This window comes from Corvus hawaiiensis, chromosome Z, assembly GCF_020740725.1.
Source record: "Corvus hawaiiensis isolate bCorHaw1 chromosome Z, bCorHaw1.pri.cur, whole genome shotgun sequence".
Lineage (NCBI taxonomy): Eukaryota > Metazoa > Chordata > Aves > Passeriformes > Corvidae > Corvus > Corvus hawaiiensis.
Genome location: NC_063255.1, coordinates 69827487 through 69844676, shown reverse-complemented (window position 1 = coordinate 69844676; position 17190 = coordinate 69827487). Strand labels below are relative to the sequence as shown.

At 41.2% G+C, this 17190-nt stretch overlaps 1 protein-coding gene across 2 annotated transcripts in view; it reads left to right on the top strand.

The window, feature by feature from the left end:
- LOC125319932 (3'-5' RNA helicase YTHDC2-like) overlaps nt 1-15999 on the top strand; it is a 30859-nt gene extending 14860 nt beyond the window's left edge. For both annotated transcript variants that reach the window (XM_048291714.1, XM_048291715.1), the window contains 17 exons: nt 28-124; nt 201-288; nt 389-469; nt 1414-1496; nt 2774-2879; nt 3014-3133; nt 3482-3754; nt 4273-4399; nt 4876-5081; nt 5684-5879; nt 6996-7105; nt 8555-8844; nt 9247-9424; nt 10429-10632; nt 12462-12644; nt 13713-13812; nt 13959-15999. In XM_048291714.1, the coding sequence (XP_048147671.1) occupies nt 28-124; nt 201-288; nt 389-469; nt 1414-1496; nt 2774-2879; nt 3014-3133; nt 3482-3754; nt 4273-4399; nt 4876-5081; nt 5684-5879; nt 6996-7105; nt 8555-8844; nt 9247-9424; nt 10429-10632; nt 12462-12644; nt 13713-13802 (2432 nt within the window). In that variant the 3' untranslated portion in view covers nt 13803-13812; nt 13959-15999. The remainder of the gene's footprint in view (nt 1-27; nt 125-200; nt 289-388; nt 470-1413; nt 1497-2773; nt 2880-3013; nt 3134-3481; nt 3755-4272; nt 4400-4875; nt 5082-5683; nt 5880-6995; nt 7106-8554; nt 8845-9246; nt 9425-10428; nt 10633-12461; nt 12645-13712; nt 13813-13958) is intronic.
- The last annotated feature ends 1191 nt before the right edge of the window (nt 16000-17190 follow it).

Genomic DNA, 17190 nt, shown 5'->3' with positions numbered 1-17190 from the left:
ACTCTGCAAACGCACTTCCTTCTTTAGGAGCCATTTTAATATTTCTTCCTGGTTATGATGAGATAGTGAGCCTGAGGGACCGCATTCTTTTTGATGACAAGAGATTTGCTGATAATGCTCCCAGGTAAAACCTTTAGTTTCTGTGGCTTTCCATTGCTTCTTTAAAGGATCCTTAAAACGCGCTTTTTGTCTTGCATTAGATACCAAGTTTTCATGCTTCATTCGAGTGTGCAGACTTTGGATCAGAAAAAAGTGCTTGAAACTCCACCTTCTGGCGTCCGCAAAATTGCAAGTATCAGAGGGCTTGGTCAGATGCGACAGTGATCTATTTTGCCTTTGCTTCTACAGTTACTATAGTTTTGGTTGTTTGGTTGTTTTTTCATTGCAGATTCTTTCTACTAATATTGCAGAAACCAGCGTAACAGTCAGTGATGTTGTGTTTGTCATTGACTCAGGCAAGGTGAAAGAGGTACGGCTGCCTTAAATTGTCTTTGGGAAGTGAACTTCCTAGTGCCATTCTAAAACACACGGTGCATAAATTTTGGAGAGCTTTTTTCTTTAACTTATCAGTAGGCTGAGAGCTAGTGCCTGTCAGGCAACAGACCTCACTGAGACCTCACTCATCCATTTGTTTTATGACAAACACTGTAAATAGCTAGCTGTCTAAAAGCCCTGTAAAAACTAACGTAGGTTGAGGTGTTGATGGATCTTTTTTTTTTTTTGTAGTTTAGTATTTCGGTTTGATTTTTAAAACAAGTCCTCCGTTTAGACCACCACCTTCCTGAGACTTGGAGGACACTGGGAGTTCCTTTTGTCCTACTATTGTGTCAAGTCCAAAAAGAACCCATTAAGCTTTTAAGCACTTTTTTGGGTGTGTTGCATGCCTATTCCTAAGTTACTTGTTCAAGAAAAGTGAGATAACATAACGAGGCACTTTAAGACCTAGTGTATGGCTTTGAAAATGGAGTTGGATTTCGTAGGAGATACACACACCAAATTTCTGAAGTTCTTATAATACAATTTCTTTTGGTAATTTTACATCAAATCTAGGAAAATAAGGAGGTAATTTCCAAGTGAGATAAAGAGGAAAACTTTATTTGGTATAATAATGTATTTTTGCTTGCTTTGTGATATCTCAGGACGCAGACCTGACGTATCTTTTACTGACTTGCAATTACCTGTTGACTAGAAAAAGTTTAATTTTGAAAACTGTGTAGCACAAAGATACTGCAAAGGAGGTACCATCATAAATTCACGGGAAACTGAGACGATATCTTTGTGCCAGAAGCTGCTGTATATATTACTATGTCATACTTTTTAGAGAACTTTTGTTGGTAATCTAAATAACTAGTAACTTCTATTTCATGTGCCCTATTCAGTCTTGGGCTTATGTTCCTTTCTTTGTTTTTATAGAAGTCTTTTGATGCACTGAGCTGTGTTACAGTGCTAAGAATGGGGTGGATTTCAAAAGCCAGTGCTATCCAGAGAAAAGGCAGGTAATAAATGCCTCATAATGGTTCTTATTTCGCAGATCTCCACCGTCCTGTGTGTTAAGAATAAAGCACACAGCATAATAACTGTTTCTAGCCTAGTCCAGTGTCGTGTTGGACAATGGCCAGCACTCATTCTCTGCAGATGAGTAGGGGTCAGCATGTATTTCCTTGGAATCATTTCCCAAGTTGTAGAAAAGTGATGCTCAGGCATTTCCCAAAGGTCTAGGTTGTTTTCCACCCCATTAATTTTTAGCGGGGGGGGGCTCCCGGGTGCAGGAGAGCCAGCCTGAGACACAACACGAACACCGATACGATTTGAGCATCGTGCTCCCGTTTTATTGTTTACCTTCACCAAGTTAGACTTTTTCAAAGTTCACGCCCCTTTCCCATGAGAAAGCCTCGAAGCAGCAGGGGAGCTGACCAGTGTGTGCCTTTTCCCAAGGCTGTTCAAGGCTGCCGGCTAGCAGGTGCCTTGCAAGCCTGTCTTCAGCCTGAGGCCCCGTCAGGGGTACTTGTGCAACAGCCCTGGGATGCCCAAGCTCTCCTGGGGTATCTCATGCCCCTGTTCCACAAGGAATTCCTCTGCATTAATTTGTTCTCCTTCCTCTTTCTCCCACGTAGCACCAGCAGTCACAGTGTCCACCTGTTTTCACACCTTGTCTTTGGGCAGAGGACTGCCTATTTCACTTTCTCCAAACTATCCATGACTTAACAGGCCATGATCGTATTCTTCCCTACACTGTGGGTGAGGGCTTGGAAGTTTTGTAGCAACAAATACCCGTTTCATCAATTCTGTTGGCATTAAGCTTCAAGTATTTGTGTGTGGATGTGAGAATTTGCTGTCTCTGTCCCTTCAGTCACAAGCTATTTAATCTTTATTCTACCTTTTACTCCAAGAGTAACTTGAGTTTGGGGGATGCGCAGGGAAGAAACAAAGTTCGCAGCTTAGATTCCTTACAGCAAAGGATGATTGAGATTTGGACTGGTCTTAGGTTAGCAAAAAACCCACAGCCTTTACTTAGATAAGCCTTGTTTTTGTTTCTCCAGATTTCTCAGTGTTGGGTTAAAATTACAATAAAAAATTTCTATGCCATCAAAAATAATCCACGCTTGGAAAACTCAAACTCTGTGTGTGACTTACACTTAGCAACACCTTCTTCACAGAACTGCTTCTGCTTTTCCGTTCTAAGTTTCCGTGTCTCTTTGCTGGCTTTTGGTTGGTTGGGGTTTTTTTAGAAAAAAATCCTAATTTTCACAACTTCCCATACTTTATTTTCAAGGGCTGGGCGCTGTCAGCCTGGAGTCTGTTTTCGTCTCTTCAGCAGGCTCCGATTTCAGAATATGTTGGAATTTCAGTCTCCAGAACTTCTAAGAATGCCACTTCAGGTGCATGTTCAGTTTGCAATTGTAACTTTAAAAAATTTAATGTCATCAAACCATACTATTAATTGCAAAAAATCGTGTGTTGGGTTTGTTTCCAAGTCTTAGTAACCTTTTTTCTTCTGCCTTTGAACTTGCAGGAGATTTGTTTATACACAAAGCTTCTGGCTCCAATTAATTGTCCAGTTGTGGACTTTCTTATGAAAGCTCCTGATCCTCCGCCTGCTGTAACTGTCAGAAATGCTGTGCACATGCTTAAGGTCAGGAAAGGAATAGGTTTAGGTGGGAATTTCATTTGATTCCATATTTGTGGTGTAGCAGCCTATCCTACTGGCTTCTGTTTGTATTGAAGCTGTTTTTAATTACTTCAGGATGTTTTGAATTTTTGTTTATTGTCTGTTTTCATTTTGTGTGTGGGGGATGTGTTTTTCCGTGTCAGGGAAGAGAGTGATTCAAAGTCGTCTCTGTTAATAGTTGGACTTGCTGTTTTAGTGTTTGGGAACAAGTCTGGTTAATGCCCAGTATTCACATCCTTTCTGCTTTCACTGTAAACTGATTTAGTCCACTGTCCTTGTCCCCCTCTCCTTTGTTTGTTTGTTTATAAACAGACCATAGATGCCATGGACCCTTGGGAAGATCTCACTGAGCTTGGTTACCACCTCACTGAATTACCTGTAGAGCCACACCTGGGTAAAATGGTGTTGTATGCTGTTGTGCTGAAGTGCCTGGATCCTGTTCTGACCATTGCCTGTGCTCTTGCCGGCCAAGACCCTTTTGTGCTGCCCACGCTGGCCTCCCAAAAGCGTGCAGCCATGCTGTGCAGGAAGCGTTTTGCTGCAGGGACGTTCAGTGACCACATGGCCCTGCTCAGGGCTTTCCAGGTAGGATTTCATTTCAGAGAGTACTCATCACAGGAGATCACCCATCAAGGCAAATAATGTACCAGTCAACTTGGATGTAGAGTGCTGGACTGTGATTAAGGCCTTGGAGAAGAGGTTATTTTTGCCTAGTGGCTTTCCTGTGTGTTGGACTCATCAATGTGTGAGGGAACACTTTCTGTGGTATGTTTTGTTGATGTTTCCAAACCTTATAAGATTGTGAGCGTTCCAGCCATGTGCCAACACTGTGGCTCTTTACATCCTACTACACTGATAACTTCAAATCATGATCTTAATGTAATGATCTTTATTGAATTAATCATTTTAACTTGACGTAATGATCACTGGAGTGAACAGGTAAAGAGAATCTAATTCTTGAACAGAAAAAAAATCTAGTTTGATGCATTTACTTCCAGAGTGGGTTTTGCCTTCATTTTATTGACATAAATGTAATTTTTTTAAAATGCATTTTTTAGTTTTAGCTAGTCAAACTGATAGGCAAATGTAAAAAACGTTTTCAGGTGTGGCAGAAGGCGCGCGCTGATGGCTGGGAGAGAGCCTTCTGTGAAAAGAACTTCCTATCCCAAGCCACGATGGAAATCATCGTAGGAATGAGAACACAGCTGCTCGGCCAGCTTAGAGCCTCGGGTAAACAGCTTGGAAGAAATTTTAACCTCGTTTTAAAGTCCAGCCTGTAGAAATTGTAACAGAAATAATGTTCACTGGTGTCATTTTTCTTACTTAATTTGAATCAGACCTTCACGTACACGTTGATGCGGGGTGTGGTGTAGATGAGGCAGTGCGGCTGATCTAACCGGAGGCATCCTCATCTCCACATGGCACTGCATTTCAGTGTCAAGATGAATTTCTTTGGGTCATTATGTTTTAGTAAATTATTCCCATAGGAAATGTCTTTGTATTGTAGAAAGTAATTGTATTCTGTGTTAGTCTACAGCCCCTTATCGGGAGGGATTTCAGTGTAATGGTTTCTTCTTGATGCTGTTAAGGTTGGCAGTGGTGAAAGATGCAACAAATTAGTAGTTTATTTCACCTTTGTTTTCAAATTCCTTTTGGGAACCAAACACAAGCTAACATGGCACCGTTTTGTCCTGTTCTTCTGACAGGTTTTGTGAGAGCCAGAGGAGGAGCTGATATTAGAGATGTTAATACTAACTCTGAGAACTGGGCTGTAATTAAAGCTGCCTTAGTGGCCGGGATGTATCCCAATCTTGTGCACGTAGACAGAGAAAGCCTGGTGTTGACTGAACCAAAGGAGAAGAAAGTGCGATTTCATCCTACCTCTGTTCTTGGTCAATCTCAGTATAACAAGGTAAAATCACTTTGAATTTATAGCTCACAAAATAGAGCACTAGAATCTATCAGATGTTTTAGAAACATCTTTTCCTAGTTGTCAGTAATTTAAAGGCAGCAAGGGCATTAAACACTGCAGCTTTAGAAAATACTTTTCCTACCAGTTGGTAGAATTAGAGTTGGTTCATTTTTCCATTGTTTCAATGAGTCCTTTCTCTAGATGGAACAAGGCAAAATGACAAAAAACCACCCCTAGCTGTAAAATTGTTGTAAAGATATAATCTCTTAAAAGCAAGAAGTTCTGCTCTGAAACTTTTCTTCTTTAACATCTCTTTTTAAAGCAAAGTATTTTGTTTCATGGTGGTAGGATAATTTGTGCATCTGGTTGAATTCTCTCATGCTTTTTTATTTGCATATTTGCTTAATCTCATTCCAGCCCCCTGCCATGGGCAGGGACACCTTCCACTAGTCCAGGTTGCTCAGAGCCCCACGCAGCCTGGCCTTGAACACTGCCAGGTTGAGGCATCCACAATGTCTCTGGATAAAATAAGAAAGATGTTAAAATGTATGCTAACTACAGGTAGAGGGTATAATAGCCCAGTCTTATCTGCTCTTGCACAGGTTCCCCCAGCAGATGGACAAGCTGCAGCCATCCAGGCCCTCCCTACAGACTGGCTTATCTATGACAAAATGACGAGAGCTCGCAAGACAGCAAACATCAGGTGCTGCTCTGTTGTGACACCTGTCACCGTGTCCCTCTTCTGTGGACCAGCCAGACTGCCAAGTAACGCCTTGCAGGCATCTTCAGCCTTCCGAGGTACACTGGAGTGTGGATTTGGAATGTTTCCATTGGCATGCACCAGTGTGTGATGTGCAAAGCTTCTTTTTCAATCATTTTTAATGCATATGTTGGCGACTTCTGAAATAACAGTGTAATGATTCTTGTAGCTATTCAGGAATAGTTTGTAGGTTCTGTAACAAATGTCTCAGTTTTGGGATTCCTTACAGATTCATATCCATAATTGACGCAGTTCTGGGGTCTCAGAAACTACAGTGCAGTTTGTAAGGAGAGAATGCAGCCACAATGTCTAATGATAATACTAGTACTGAGAAGCATAGCACGTGTGTTCTTTTTCTCCAGACTGCTTTATTTGATACTTCAGACCAGATTATTCAAACTGAATAATTCAGAAACAATCAATGTGGCAAACAAGACATACTGCTTCTAGCTGACACATGCATTTTCAAGATATTTTCCACTGATAATTTCTAATGTCCATTAGCTGTGCTGTTAACTAGAAGTAATGGAGAATATATAGAAATTTTTTTTTCTTATTTAAATAGAGTGCTGTAGGAATGGAAGCAAAAATAACTGCTGCTAGTTCTCTAGGTTGAATCAAACTAAAAGTCCAACTTATTTGTGAAGCTTTTCTGTCTTGCTTTTAAACTGTTGACCTTAGAATAGTGTTCATGCTGATTGAATTGCGCTCTAGGAAATAAGGATTCCTAATTAATAGCCATACGTATCTATAATTTTTTTTTCTTACTAGGTCTTTATCTAGTAATCTAGTAAAAAAATCTGCTCTTTTACTAGGAAATAGAGCCATGTGTGGTTTTACAAACAGCTTCAGGCAACAGCTGGATAGTGGCTTGTGAATACTGGTGAAGGTACATGTGTTGAGTCAGACCACATCAGTACAGGTTTTTACACAGTAGGATCTTCAGCAGGTCTGGCTACTTGATTGCTCCTATCTGGAGCAAAGACTCTGCAGTGTATTTGCAGAAAAGAAGAAGTAGTTTTACAACAGTTTACATTGTAAAGTCAATTTTAGAAGGAAAAATATTTATTGCTGGTAATATGGTAGTGTTCAGGTTTTTGTATATAAGTAGAAATAATACAGAAATGCTAATGCACCTTTTCTCTTTAATTCAGGGGGAGGGGTATCTAATGATAGCAGTGACAGTGAGATGGAGGACAAAACAACTGCTGATCTGGCACTACTGAAGCTGGATGAATGGCTTCAGCTCAAACTGGACCCTGAAGTACGTAAGAAATCACTCCTGTGTTTGCTTCATGTAGAAGGATTATAAAAAGATGTAAAAAGGTTTTTGTAACATTTGAGTAGCCAGGAATTTTCTCTAAGAATGTCATGGTCCGTTGGGGTCTGTCAAACTAAGTACTCTGTGATTTAACCCATATTTCGTGAGCTCATCAAGAGTTAAAGGGCTTCAATCCCCTTTGGCCCAGAGCTGTCACATGAATTCACGTATTCAACGTGCAAGTCGCAAGGTTTTGTAACCTACCACCCATACCTTTCAAACCTTGTACCTATGAGCAAAAAGACAAAAAATAATTGGTCACCTAATCCAACAGTGAGAGTGCTCTTCCCTCTTCCTCCATCATGGAGTGTGGGTGTCCTGTCTCTCACATGAGGGAGCAGGAAAGCCTCAGCAGTCCAGATGCTGTTGGATCTGCTTCAGAAACTTTCTGGGCAATATGATGTTTTATGTGTCTGAGCTTGGCAGTTTTGTCTGTTTCCACAAGTGAGCACATTCTGAAGAGACTGCCAGACAAAAGATAAGGGCTGCAGGGGACAGCAGGCTGCAGGGGATAGTGGCTGCATAATGGCCCTTTTGCTCCTTCTGGCCTCCTGTCCTGCCTGTGTGGTGCTCCATCAGGCCACAGCATGAGTTGGGGTAGCCAAAATCTGAACAGGAGCTGAGAGAACAGTCACATTGGCATATTGTGTTTTTCTTTCTCTGAGAGCATAACCACAATCGGATCGAAAAAGGAGCACTTGAAGCTGGAGCTGCTGAAAGAAAGTTGCTATCAGATTTCGGAAGGAGAAATAAAAACCTCTTTGAAACAGAAGGCTTTAGGTCATTGAAGAGCTGTGGCTGTGGTAGGAGGTAGTTTATGGATCATGAAACCCTGGAACTTACCAGCTCTAATAATAATGCTGTCTGTCCTAGACATGTCCAGAAGAGTGATTTTTAAAATTTTTTTTTTCAGTGGAAGCATTTCTGATAACATGGGAATTAGACTCTAGTCTTCTGAATTTAGTCATTGCATTTGAGCAGAAGTCTGTGTAAGAAAAATGTCGCTTAGAGCTCTTTTCCCTCAGGTATGACTAAAGAGTGCATGAGTACAGATTGATTTGATAGGAAGGGCATAAAGCATGAAAAAAGTGGGTTTTCTAGAAAGATAAAAAGGAAAAAAAATCTGTGGATTTACAATACAATGTTAAGTTTAGTACAGAGCTAAAGGAAATGTTCCAAAAATTACCTTGCGTCCAAGGAAAAAAAAGTAAATTAACATCTTACTTTAAGTTTAAAGAGTTATTCCCCCTCCCCAAGACCTTGGTCTTGCCTTTCAGTTTGGACCTTGTTCTCACTGGAATGCGAGGTGCTGCCTGATAGGAAAGAGGAGGGTACTCTCACCTGCCTGATGTAATTTTCATCAGTCTGTAACAGAATTGGAATTCATTACAGGCTGCTGGGATGCTGTTGCAACTCAGGCAGAAGTGGCACAGTTTGTTCCTGCGTCGTATGCGAGCTCCTTCTAAACCGTGGTCTCAAGCTGATGAAACAACTGTAAGAGCCATTACAGCTGTTCTGAGTGCTGAAGAACAGTCTGCAGGTCTGCAGCAGCCTTCAGGAATTGGCCAGAGACCAAGACCTGTGACTTGTGAAGAGCTTCCTTTGGCATCTACATGGAAGTCAACCAACAGTAGAAAAAGCTCAACAGAAACTGAATTCTCTGACTCCTCTAGTGCTGAAAAGTAAGATGTTGAGGTCTTCTAGACACTATAGGTTGCAATTTATGTATGCAAGCATCACTTAAATTTCTGCTAGTAATAAGGAGGTGGAAATAGTGGCAGTACAGTTGAAAGGTGTGATACTGTCCTATGCTGCATTGTAGTTTCACTGAGAAGTATTTCATACATGGGCCTGCTGTTTGAGAGAGCAGTCAGGAATATTGTCCATGAATTGTGATCTTTGAGAAGTAGCAGACGAGGTTTAGCAGTAGCATTAAAAAACAATGCATGACCGGTATGGGTTTTTAGTTAGTGTTTAATATATGTTGTAGTTGCTGTAATACATGTGGTCATGCAGTAGGCTGACAGGTATGTGTGTGAATTGTTCAGTGAGTGCTCGTGAAACTCAAGGCATGTCCTTTTTAGAGTTTCGGTGAAATCTACATCTCCTGCACTCCACCAGCCAAAGAAGTACAAAGAAAAAGACGTTTTGCTCTCCAGACGATCCTCAGATGACAGATCAGCTCAGTCCTCAGTGAAGCCTGCAGACAGCGGCAGCTGTCCCAGCCCCTGTGCTGGTCCTTCTTCTCCAGTATCTGCAAAGGTAGAGTTCTCCAAAGTACCACCCTGCTCTTCGAAAGTAAAGGGATGTCTTGCCGATACCATTCTGCAACAATTAGGTATTTTACTGCTAAATTAGGAACCTGACTTAACTTTTCATTTATAACAGCTGCATAATGCTTCCTTCTGGAACTTAAAATCTAGACTAAATATCCTTGTTACGCTAGTTTAATACAGCAAAGATAGTATTTGTGGACTGCTGAGGTAAAGCTATCCAAAGTAAAAAAATGAGATTTTTTTTTTTTAATAAATGGTGAAGGTGTATTAATTTTTTTCAACTAAATTAGTACATTGTACACACACTTCTGAAGGTTTTGGATTCTGCCTTTCTGTTTCTGTAACAGCATCCATTGATACAGATTCTCTTTAAATATTGTGTTATCTGTGTTACCTGCCTTCTTATGACTGCTTGGGGTTTTTTGTGAGGGTTATTTTAACAAAGCACACATTTAACGAGCTTATTGTCATAATTGTCCCCATATACTTGAATGGTAAACTGCAGCGATAGTAAACAGATCACTGAAAGGAAACCTCATGGACTCGCTGGAGGATTTAGTAATTCCTCTTGAGTTTTTCAGCTTTTAGGTTGAGCCAGTGTAAAAGGAAGAAAACATGTTTCCTGAAGGTACAAATGGGAGTGGTGTGCTGTAGGCTGCAGTCTAGGATGATAAATTTTGGTGCCATCTCAAGGCGTGTCAGGCTTAAACAGATTGTAATTAATCACTAAACTTTTTACTCCTATTCTGCTCTACTTGTTTTCGGCCCCTCACAGAGGAATTGTTGAGAAGTGCTTTCAAAATGTAAAATAGACGTCGGATACATTTTACAGCCATTTCAGACAGGACCAGCTGATTTTACGTTTCTTCTAGAAGCTGGAGGAGGAAGGGAGGAGCACAGTCAAGGATTTCCATGTTCGTGTGTGTAAAGCTTCAGAAATAAAGCCTGGTTTATTTTGTTGTCTTTATTAATTTAATTTATTTTTTCCAGGGTTGCAGATCTCCTTCACCAAGACAAAATAGGCCAGTTCGGTACTTTATAATGAAAAGCAGCAACTTGCAGAACATTGATATTTCTCAACAGAAGGGAATATGGTCCACTACGCCAAGTAATGAAGGGAAACTGAATGGAGCCTTTTGGGAGAGCAGCCTGGTTTACTTAATATTTTCTGTTCAAGGGTCTGGATGCTTTCAGGTGAGTCCTAATCTAAAACTAAGTATTAGCAGTGGTTGGTGGTTTAGGAGGCTGCAGCTGATGACTGTGTGTAGTGTGGACAGCTTTGCTTATGACTCCTGGCCTTCTGAGAAGCAGAGCAGTGTGCAAATGTCTGTGCTTGCTGAAGAAAGAGCATTTAATTCTTCTCTGAAACATGCTCTTCTAGTTAGCTCAGTTTGTCCCTCGAAGGCGGAGACAGAATTGCCTCCAAACATCATGAGTCAGAATAATGTTTATGCCCTACATTAATCCTCTAAAACAACAAAAAGCGCCCCAAAAATCCTGACAAAGTCAGGGATTGCTACTCTTTGCATGCCAAAGTGTGTATTGTAAGTGAGCAAGGAGTTACAGGCAAGTCATAGCTTTCTAAAGCCAGGAAACTCATACATTTCTTTATTAAAATCTTAATAAAAACTGGTTTTATTCACTTCCAGTTAGGAAGCTGGCCATGATTCTTCCAGAGCTGCGTCTTGACTTCATGTTCAGTGAGATATATGTCAACAGTTTGTTGGTCAAATCTCTGGTCAGTTTGAAGTTAAAAACTTGACCTGGTAGTGCAAAGTTGCACATTAGCTTTGAGCCAGCTAAATTCAGTTGTTCCAGGTAAAGAAAGGCCCACTTACTTCTTCATATATAAGCTCTTTGTAAAAATCAGCTGAACTGAAAATCTAAGGAACCAACCAAAACACAGCTGTCTTGGCAATACCACTGAAGGACTGCAGTGACATACTGTGTACGATGATTTGGCAAACGCAGGTGTAATATTGGCAAGTAATTTTCAGCAAGCCAGTTGATACCGAAAATGGGCGGTTGCATTGGCACTCTCAGACAGGGAAGCGGGGGAGGGAAGACACGCCGACGTCAGGAGTGCAGGTGGTTGACCTTGCCCTGCCCTTCCAGTTGTGACAGGGCACTGCACCCTCATGGGAATGTGGGATTAACTTCCCTATTAATCTTCTGTTGTCCCAACTGTCTCTTTCTAGTCCACATTTATTTTTTTTCCACTGTTCCTTTCATTAATTCTCATGTAAGTCTGCCTTGAGCTATCTAGGACTGCATGTCTTACAACAGCAGTGAGTGCTGCTAATTTACACAGTGAACTGCATCTTTTGGACTGCTGCATCGTAACTGCATCAATTCACCTGAATAGTTGATACGTTGTCTGTGGGGTTGGGTTCACTTCTGGTTTGGTTGGGGTGTGGGCAAATCAGGGTGTCCTGAAGTAAGTTAAATGCTATCTCGGGTTTGGGGTTCCTTTCATTTTCTTTCTGAACACTTGTCATGGTGGAATTTTGTCCAGCTTCACTAAAGAAGGAAATAAAAGCAACTTTGACTTCTTTCTTGGAAGAACAGCTACACTCTCCTGATTCTATGCAAAAGTTAACATAGAGGGAACACGAGAAGGAACAAATGGATTTCTGCAAAAATAACCTACAGCTGACGAGGAATGTGAATGTCTAACGGACTATTCTGTACTAGAATATTCATCTTGATTGCCTTCTGCTTCAGGTGGTTTTGCAACAGCTTTTTAATCTGTTACGAAGCTCAAAAAACCTTCAGTGATAATTTTGTCATTGAGAGACATTCCTTACGGTCAAACCCTACAAGGCATATTTAAAGTGGAAAAAGAAGTGCTACTTCTAACTTTCTAGGTGTAAAACATTTTGGAAGCTCCAGCTTCATGGTGGAGAGTGTGTTAATCACTTTGAAACTATTTTGAAAGTTTCACAGGAAGTTCAGTTATTTATCTCGTTCTGCCGCAGACAGATGTGGTCCCATTATGTCTGTTCTTTCCATTTTTGTCCCAGGGGTTTGCTAGAATGGGTTCAGCAATTGGGCGTGAGAAAAGTCAAGACTGGGGATCTGCTGGTTTCGGAGGTGTGTTTAAGGTGGACTGGATCCGAAAAGAAAGCATTCCTTTTCAGTTTGCACACCATTTGCTCAACCCGTGGAACGACAGTAAGAAAGTACAGATAAGTAGAGATGGCCAGGTAATGCTACTCTCTTCTAAAGTTTTCTTTACTTGGTAGAACTGTGTATTTTTTATTGGCTTGTTCAGTTTATCGCCACTTGTTCGTGTGTCTGCTAATCTGAATCCCAGTTCATTGGTGCATTGTACCTTCAGCGAATGCAGAATTACCGCTGAAGTAATGGAGACATTTTGATAAGATCAAAACAGTTTCTTGCTTATGTGTTTAAAAAATGATTTAAAGGTGGATGCTTCCAAAAAGAAGAAGTTGGGGTTTTTTTGTAATTTAGTTCTGGAGGTTTGTGCCGTGTTTGGTTGAGATGTATTCTCTTAGACAGTCTGTTACACCCAAATAACTGTTCATAATTAAAAGCTTTTTTCTGTAAAGCCTGAAGAGAATCCCGAGTTTTGAGGCAGAGTAAAGCTTAGGACCATTCTCAAATCTGTTAAGCTCTAACTGCAACTACAAAAAGCCAGAGAATTGGCACAGAATTTCTCTGTGGCAGTTTCTGCCCTCTCTCCATCCCCTCCCAAAACATCTTGATGACTCAAGAGCTAAAGTTTTTGTTTCACCTTCTCTTCTCTGAAACTCTCTCCAGTTGTAAGAAACTGGAGGAAAGAAGTACAAGGAAAGGACAGCCACTGTATTTCCTGTGACCTCTCTTTCCACATTCTCCACCACACTTGATGGAATTCAACTTAAAAGATGTGGAAAATAATGATCTTGAGTTAGTAAGTGAGTGGCCTGTGGGAGGTACGAAGTATCTGGTGCGTCTGTTCTTGTGTATGGAGGCAGTGTGTTCACTGGAATTATCTTTGTGAGAACTGACATCTCACTGGGAATGGAAACACCCCAAACACCCTCTAGGCCAGGGTGGCTTATGAAAGTTTTTATCTCCTGCTGAGCCCTAGTAAGAAAACCTTGCTCTGCTGGGAGTTCTAATGTTTGTCCCAATAGCAAAAGGGATGAGCTCTTGTAGAAAGTTTGAAAGCAATCACCGGCAACCTCACCTAATTCAGTAATAAATCGTTTCTGTATGCTCAATAGTAGCAGTGCAGATAACTTCCCGGATTTCCTGATCCTTTCTAGGAGCTGGAACCACAAGTTGGAGAGCAGTTGCTGCAGCTTTGGGACCGTATTCCTTTGGCAGGAAAAAGCCTGACTGAGCGTGCCAAGTAGTATGGCAGAGGTAGTTACTCCTGCGTTGCTTCCTGGTTTTGTGGTAGAGGAAAAGCTGTCCACATACAGTGTATCATCACTGTACAGTCTTTGTAGCTTGTGGAAGGAGAGGTACACTTGGTACTAAATATTCTGTTCATTTTGATTTTTTTCCAGCTGGTTTAGGTTGTTGAAACATCAGCCACGAGAACCAGCAGCATGTCTACAGTAAAGATGAGGAAGAAGGCGGCGCAACAACCTCCTGACGTTCTTAGTCATGCTGTGCAGCTAGAAGTGGAAAAATAAGAGGGAATTGTGTTGTTTTCAGTGTTTCCTTGCCAGCCTGGTTTTTGGCTGAGTTGGTTTTTTTACAGTAGTGTGCAGCTGATACTTAAAAATACAGTTAAGTTCAAAACAAAGTTTGAAACAATGGACCCCTTGTAAGTTGTCTGTGGGTTTAAAATAGCATAGCAGACAGTTCAGATACGCAGTCTACAGTTAAAGCTTTCTCAGCCCAGTACAAGGTGTGAGAATGTAAATGTTAATTAATCGGTCTTGCAGTTCAGTTAAAAAAATAGTAACTCCAAATATGTTGAAAGGCTCCGTAAGTGTTGGTTGAACTTCTGCATCCACAGTGCAAGAGAGAAGAATGTAGTCATACAAACACCTAAGCAGCTGGAGATGTGAATTTTTAATTTATTTAAATGTAATTATTTTAAATTAAATTTATTTTATTTATTAATTATTTAATTGTTATTGAATTTGATTATTTTAATTAAATTTCATTTAAATAAAGAAGGAGGAGCATGAGACTTTTGAGATTGGGTGCGTCCACTGATGCTTCGATTATTTTTCACCTTTAAGATGGGACTCACACCTTGACAAGCTGAAACAGTCTTTCAGAGGCCTGTGGCCAAGTGGCACTTCAATAGTTCACTAACTTAGGCACTGGTAGAAGAGTTGTATTTCTTTAAAAGAATATAAAAAATAATTACCAGTACCATTTCCTTGATCATTTAACATAGTCTTCATGCTTTCTTTCAAGTTGTTTCTTTTTCTTCCGTACCACTACTGTCTTGGTTTATTTGGCTTTTTCTTAGTCCTTAGCGTACTGTACTGTAAGGCTGGTATAAATTCAGTGTGATCACTGTCAGCACTGTTTGTGGTCATTCTTTGGCTAAACCAAAACTTTTTTCTGCTGCTGAGCATCTACCTATTTTCTCATGTCTGTTCAGGGTATTACCCTGTGCCAATCCATTTTGCCTTCTGTGTAGCGACCTCCATACGTGAACCATCAGTTTTACCTTTGCCAGGACTAACTGGGTGCATGTAAGGCTCTACTGCCTAATACACTGTGTCTCAAGACAGTGCATGAGGCTCTTGCTGCCTTTTACAGTACTTCCAGGCCTGTGCCCACGCAGGAATGTGGGGCAGTAGTGGCTTGTACAGATCTACAGGGCCCTGTGCACTCCAGGGACGGAGCTGGCCCAGAGAGGGAGCACAGGTGGGGTGTAATGTTTGGTTAACCAGCCCAGGTAGGACTTCTGCAGCTTGATGATAAAAAGGACAGTCCAGCCATGGAATTTGCATTCCACAAGGCCACTGGCCAGTCTAGAACACTTGAGTGGAGAAGAGATTGTACCCTGCTTGCCTGCCTGACAGAGACATGGTCATGGTAAGTCTTTGTATGGCCAGATGTTAGATCTAGCTCAGTCATGGTGAAGTACATGATACTATTGTTATTATTACCCAAGTAACTGTGCTACTGATCTGTATTTTCTCGTGCACTGTATTTAGAGGTGGACTGTATCCCTTAAGCTGTTGGTCTGGTGTCTGTAACCATCTCCTTTTAGCAGGGCTGCCTAAAGCCCTTTCACTGCAGTAGCACAAGTGGGCTGCCACTTTCTGTGATGATACCAACAGCATCATCAGCCTGCAGAAGAACTCCAGCACTGCAGCATAGTTTTTAGAGACACCTCACCTGCCTGATCATGACTGAGTGTGATCATCATACCTGAAGTGAAAACTAAAGCAGGAAGAAGGGCAAGGACCTGAACCTATCTGAAAAGTAATAGGGCAGCAACAGCCAGCAATTCGACACGATCCTTGCATTGGTGATGACAAACGGGACAAATGGCCTGTGACCATCCCCTCAGCAACAGTAAAAATCCCAGATTGGAGGTTGTTCTGTGTTAAAGAGTAAATTAAGTTCTTGCAAGCTAGACCCTTGTCCATAACTAGAGTGTGGAGGAAGGGAACATAAATAGGGTTCTGAAGGATAGTCAAGAGTTTTGCCAAGTTTGTTCATACATGAACAAAACTTGTCTGAGAAGTGCTGGTTCAGGACAACTCCAGTCATGTTCCTCAAGGTACGAGCTTTGCCAATGTCTCATGGGAAAATGCTGAGCTGTGCTGCCTCCTCAGGAACATATTCCTGCAAACAGGTAAAGGTGGCAAGCTGTTTAGCCATAGACTTTGTTGTTGTTGTTAAATACTGTGTAGCGTGAAATCGCTAATCTGTCGCAACTATTTGCTTCAGTATTTGCTTTCTTGCATTTTCTTTTTCCCACTATTGAACTGGTGTAATTTCTGCTCCGTCATCACAACATCTACAAAGACATGGTGGGCTTAATTGTAGTGAGGGATTTTTTGAAGCTTCCATTTTAAATGCTTGGCACTGGCCGTTGTAGAAATGAAATCACAGCTCCTACCTGGCAGGCCCACCACAGGCTTGTGGTTGGATTAGTCCATAGTTATTCCCAGGCACTTTGTCTTTAGAGCGAGTTAAGAGTGGTTTTTGCAGCTACTAATTCTAACTTTTGTTTCTGTGAAATGATGCTGTAGTGATTGTTCAGAGCAGCCACTTCTCCAGATGTATTCAGTCGTGGTGTTCACTATCTGGAAAACATTAGCAGTTAGTCTCGTGTTCTCTGCATCTTCCTGTTGCCGCTTAGCTGCTCTGTTTTCCTTCCCTGTGGATCACGCTGCCTTGCTTTCAGCCGTCACCCCCGCTGCCTTTGTTGCATCTTCTAACAGGAACCGCAGTGCACAAAGTAGGTGATGCTGCTGGATTAAAAGCTTTATTTGCTGTTTTGTTTCTTTTGGCAGATGTTGAAATGTGTCACCTAAACAGGAAGGGTAAGTCTGGGTTTAAAAGCAAATTGGTTCTAAGGAAAGCAGATTGGGGGTTGTATTACATTAGAGAATAGTCCTGAAAACACTAAAAGCCATGCCTCATTGCCAAATCAGGCAGTCTAGAGAGGAGGCTCTATTTTATTTGTGTCAAGCCAAGAAGCAATTTTAAAGCTGATTTGACACCATGTGGGTGTAAATTTACTAATTTTTGCCTTGTGCTGTATAGTGCACAGCTCTGAGATTTATGGCCTCATCTCTTTTAAGTTTGCAGACA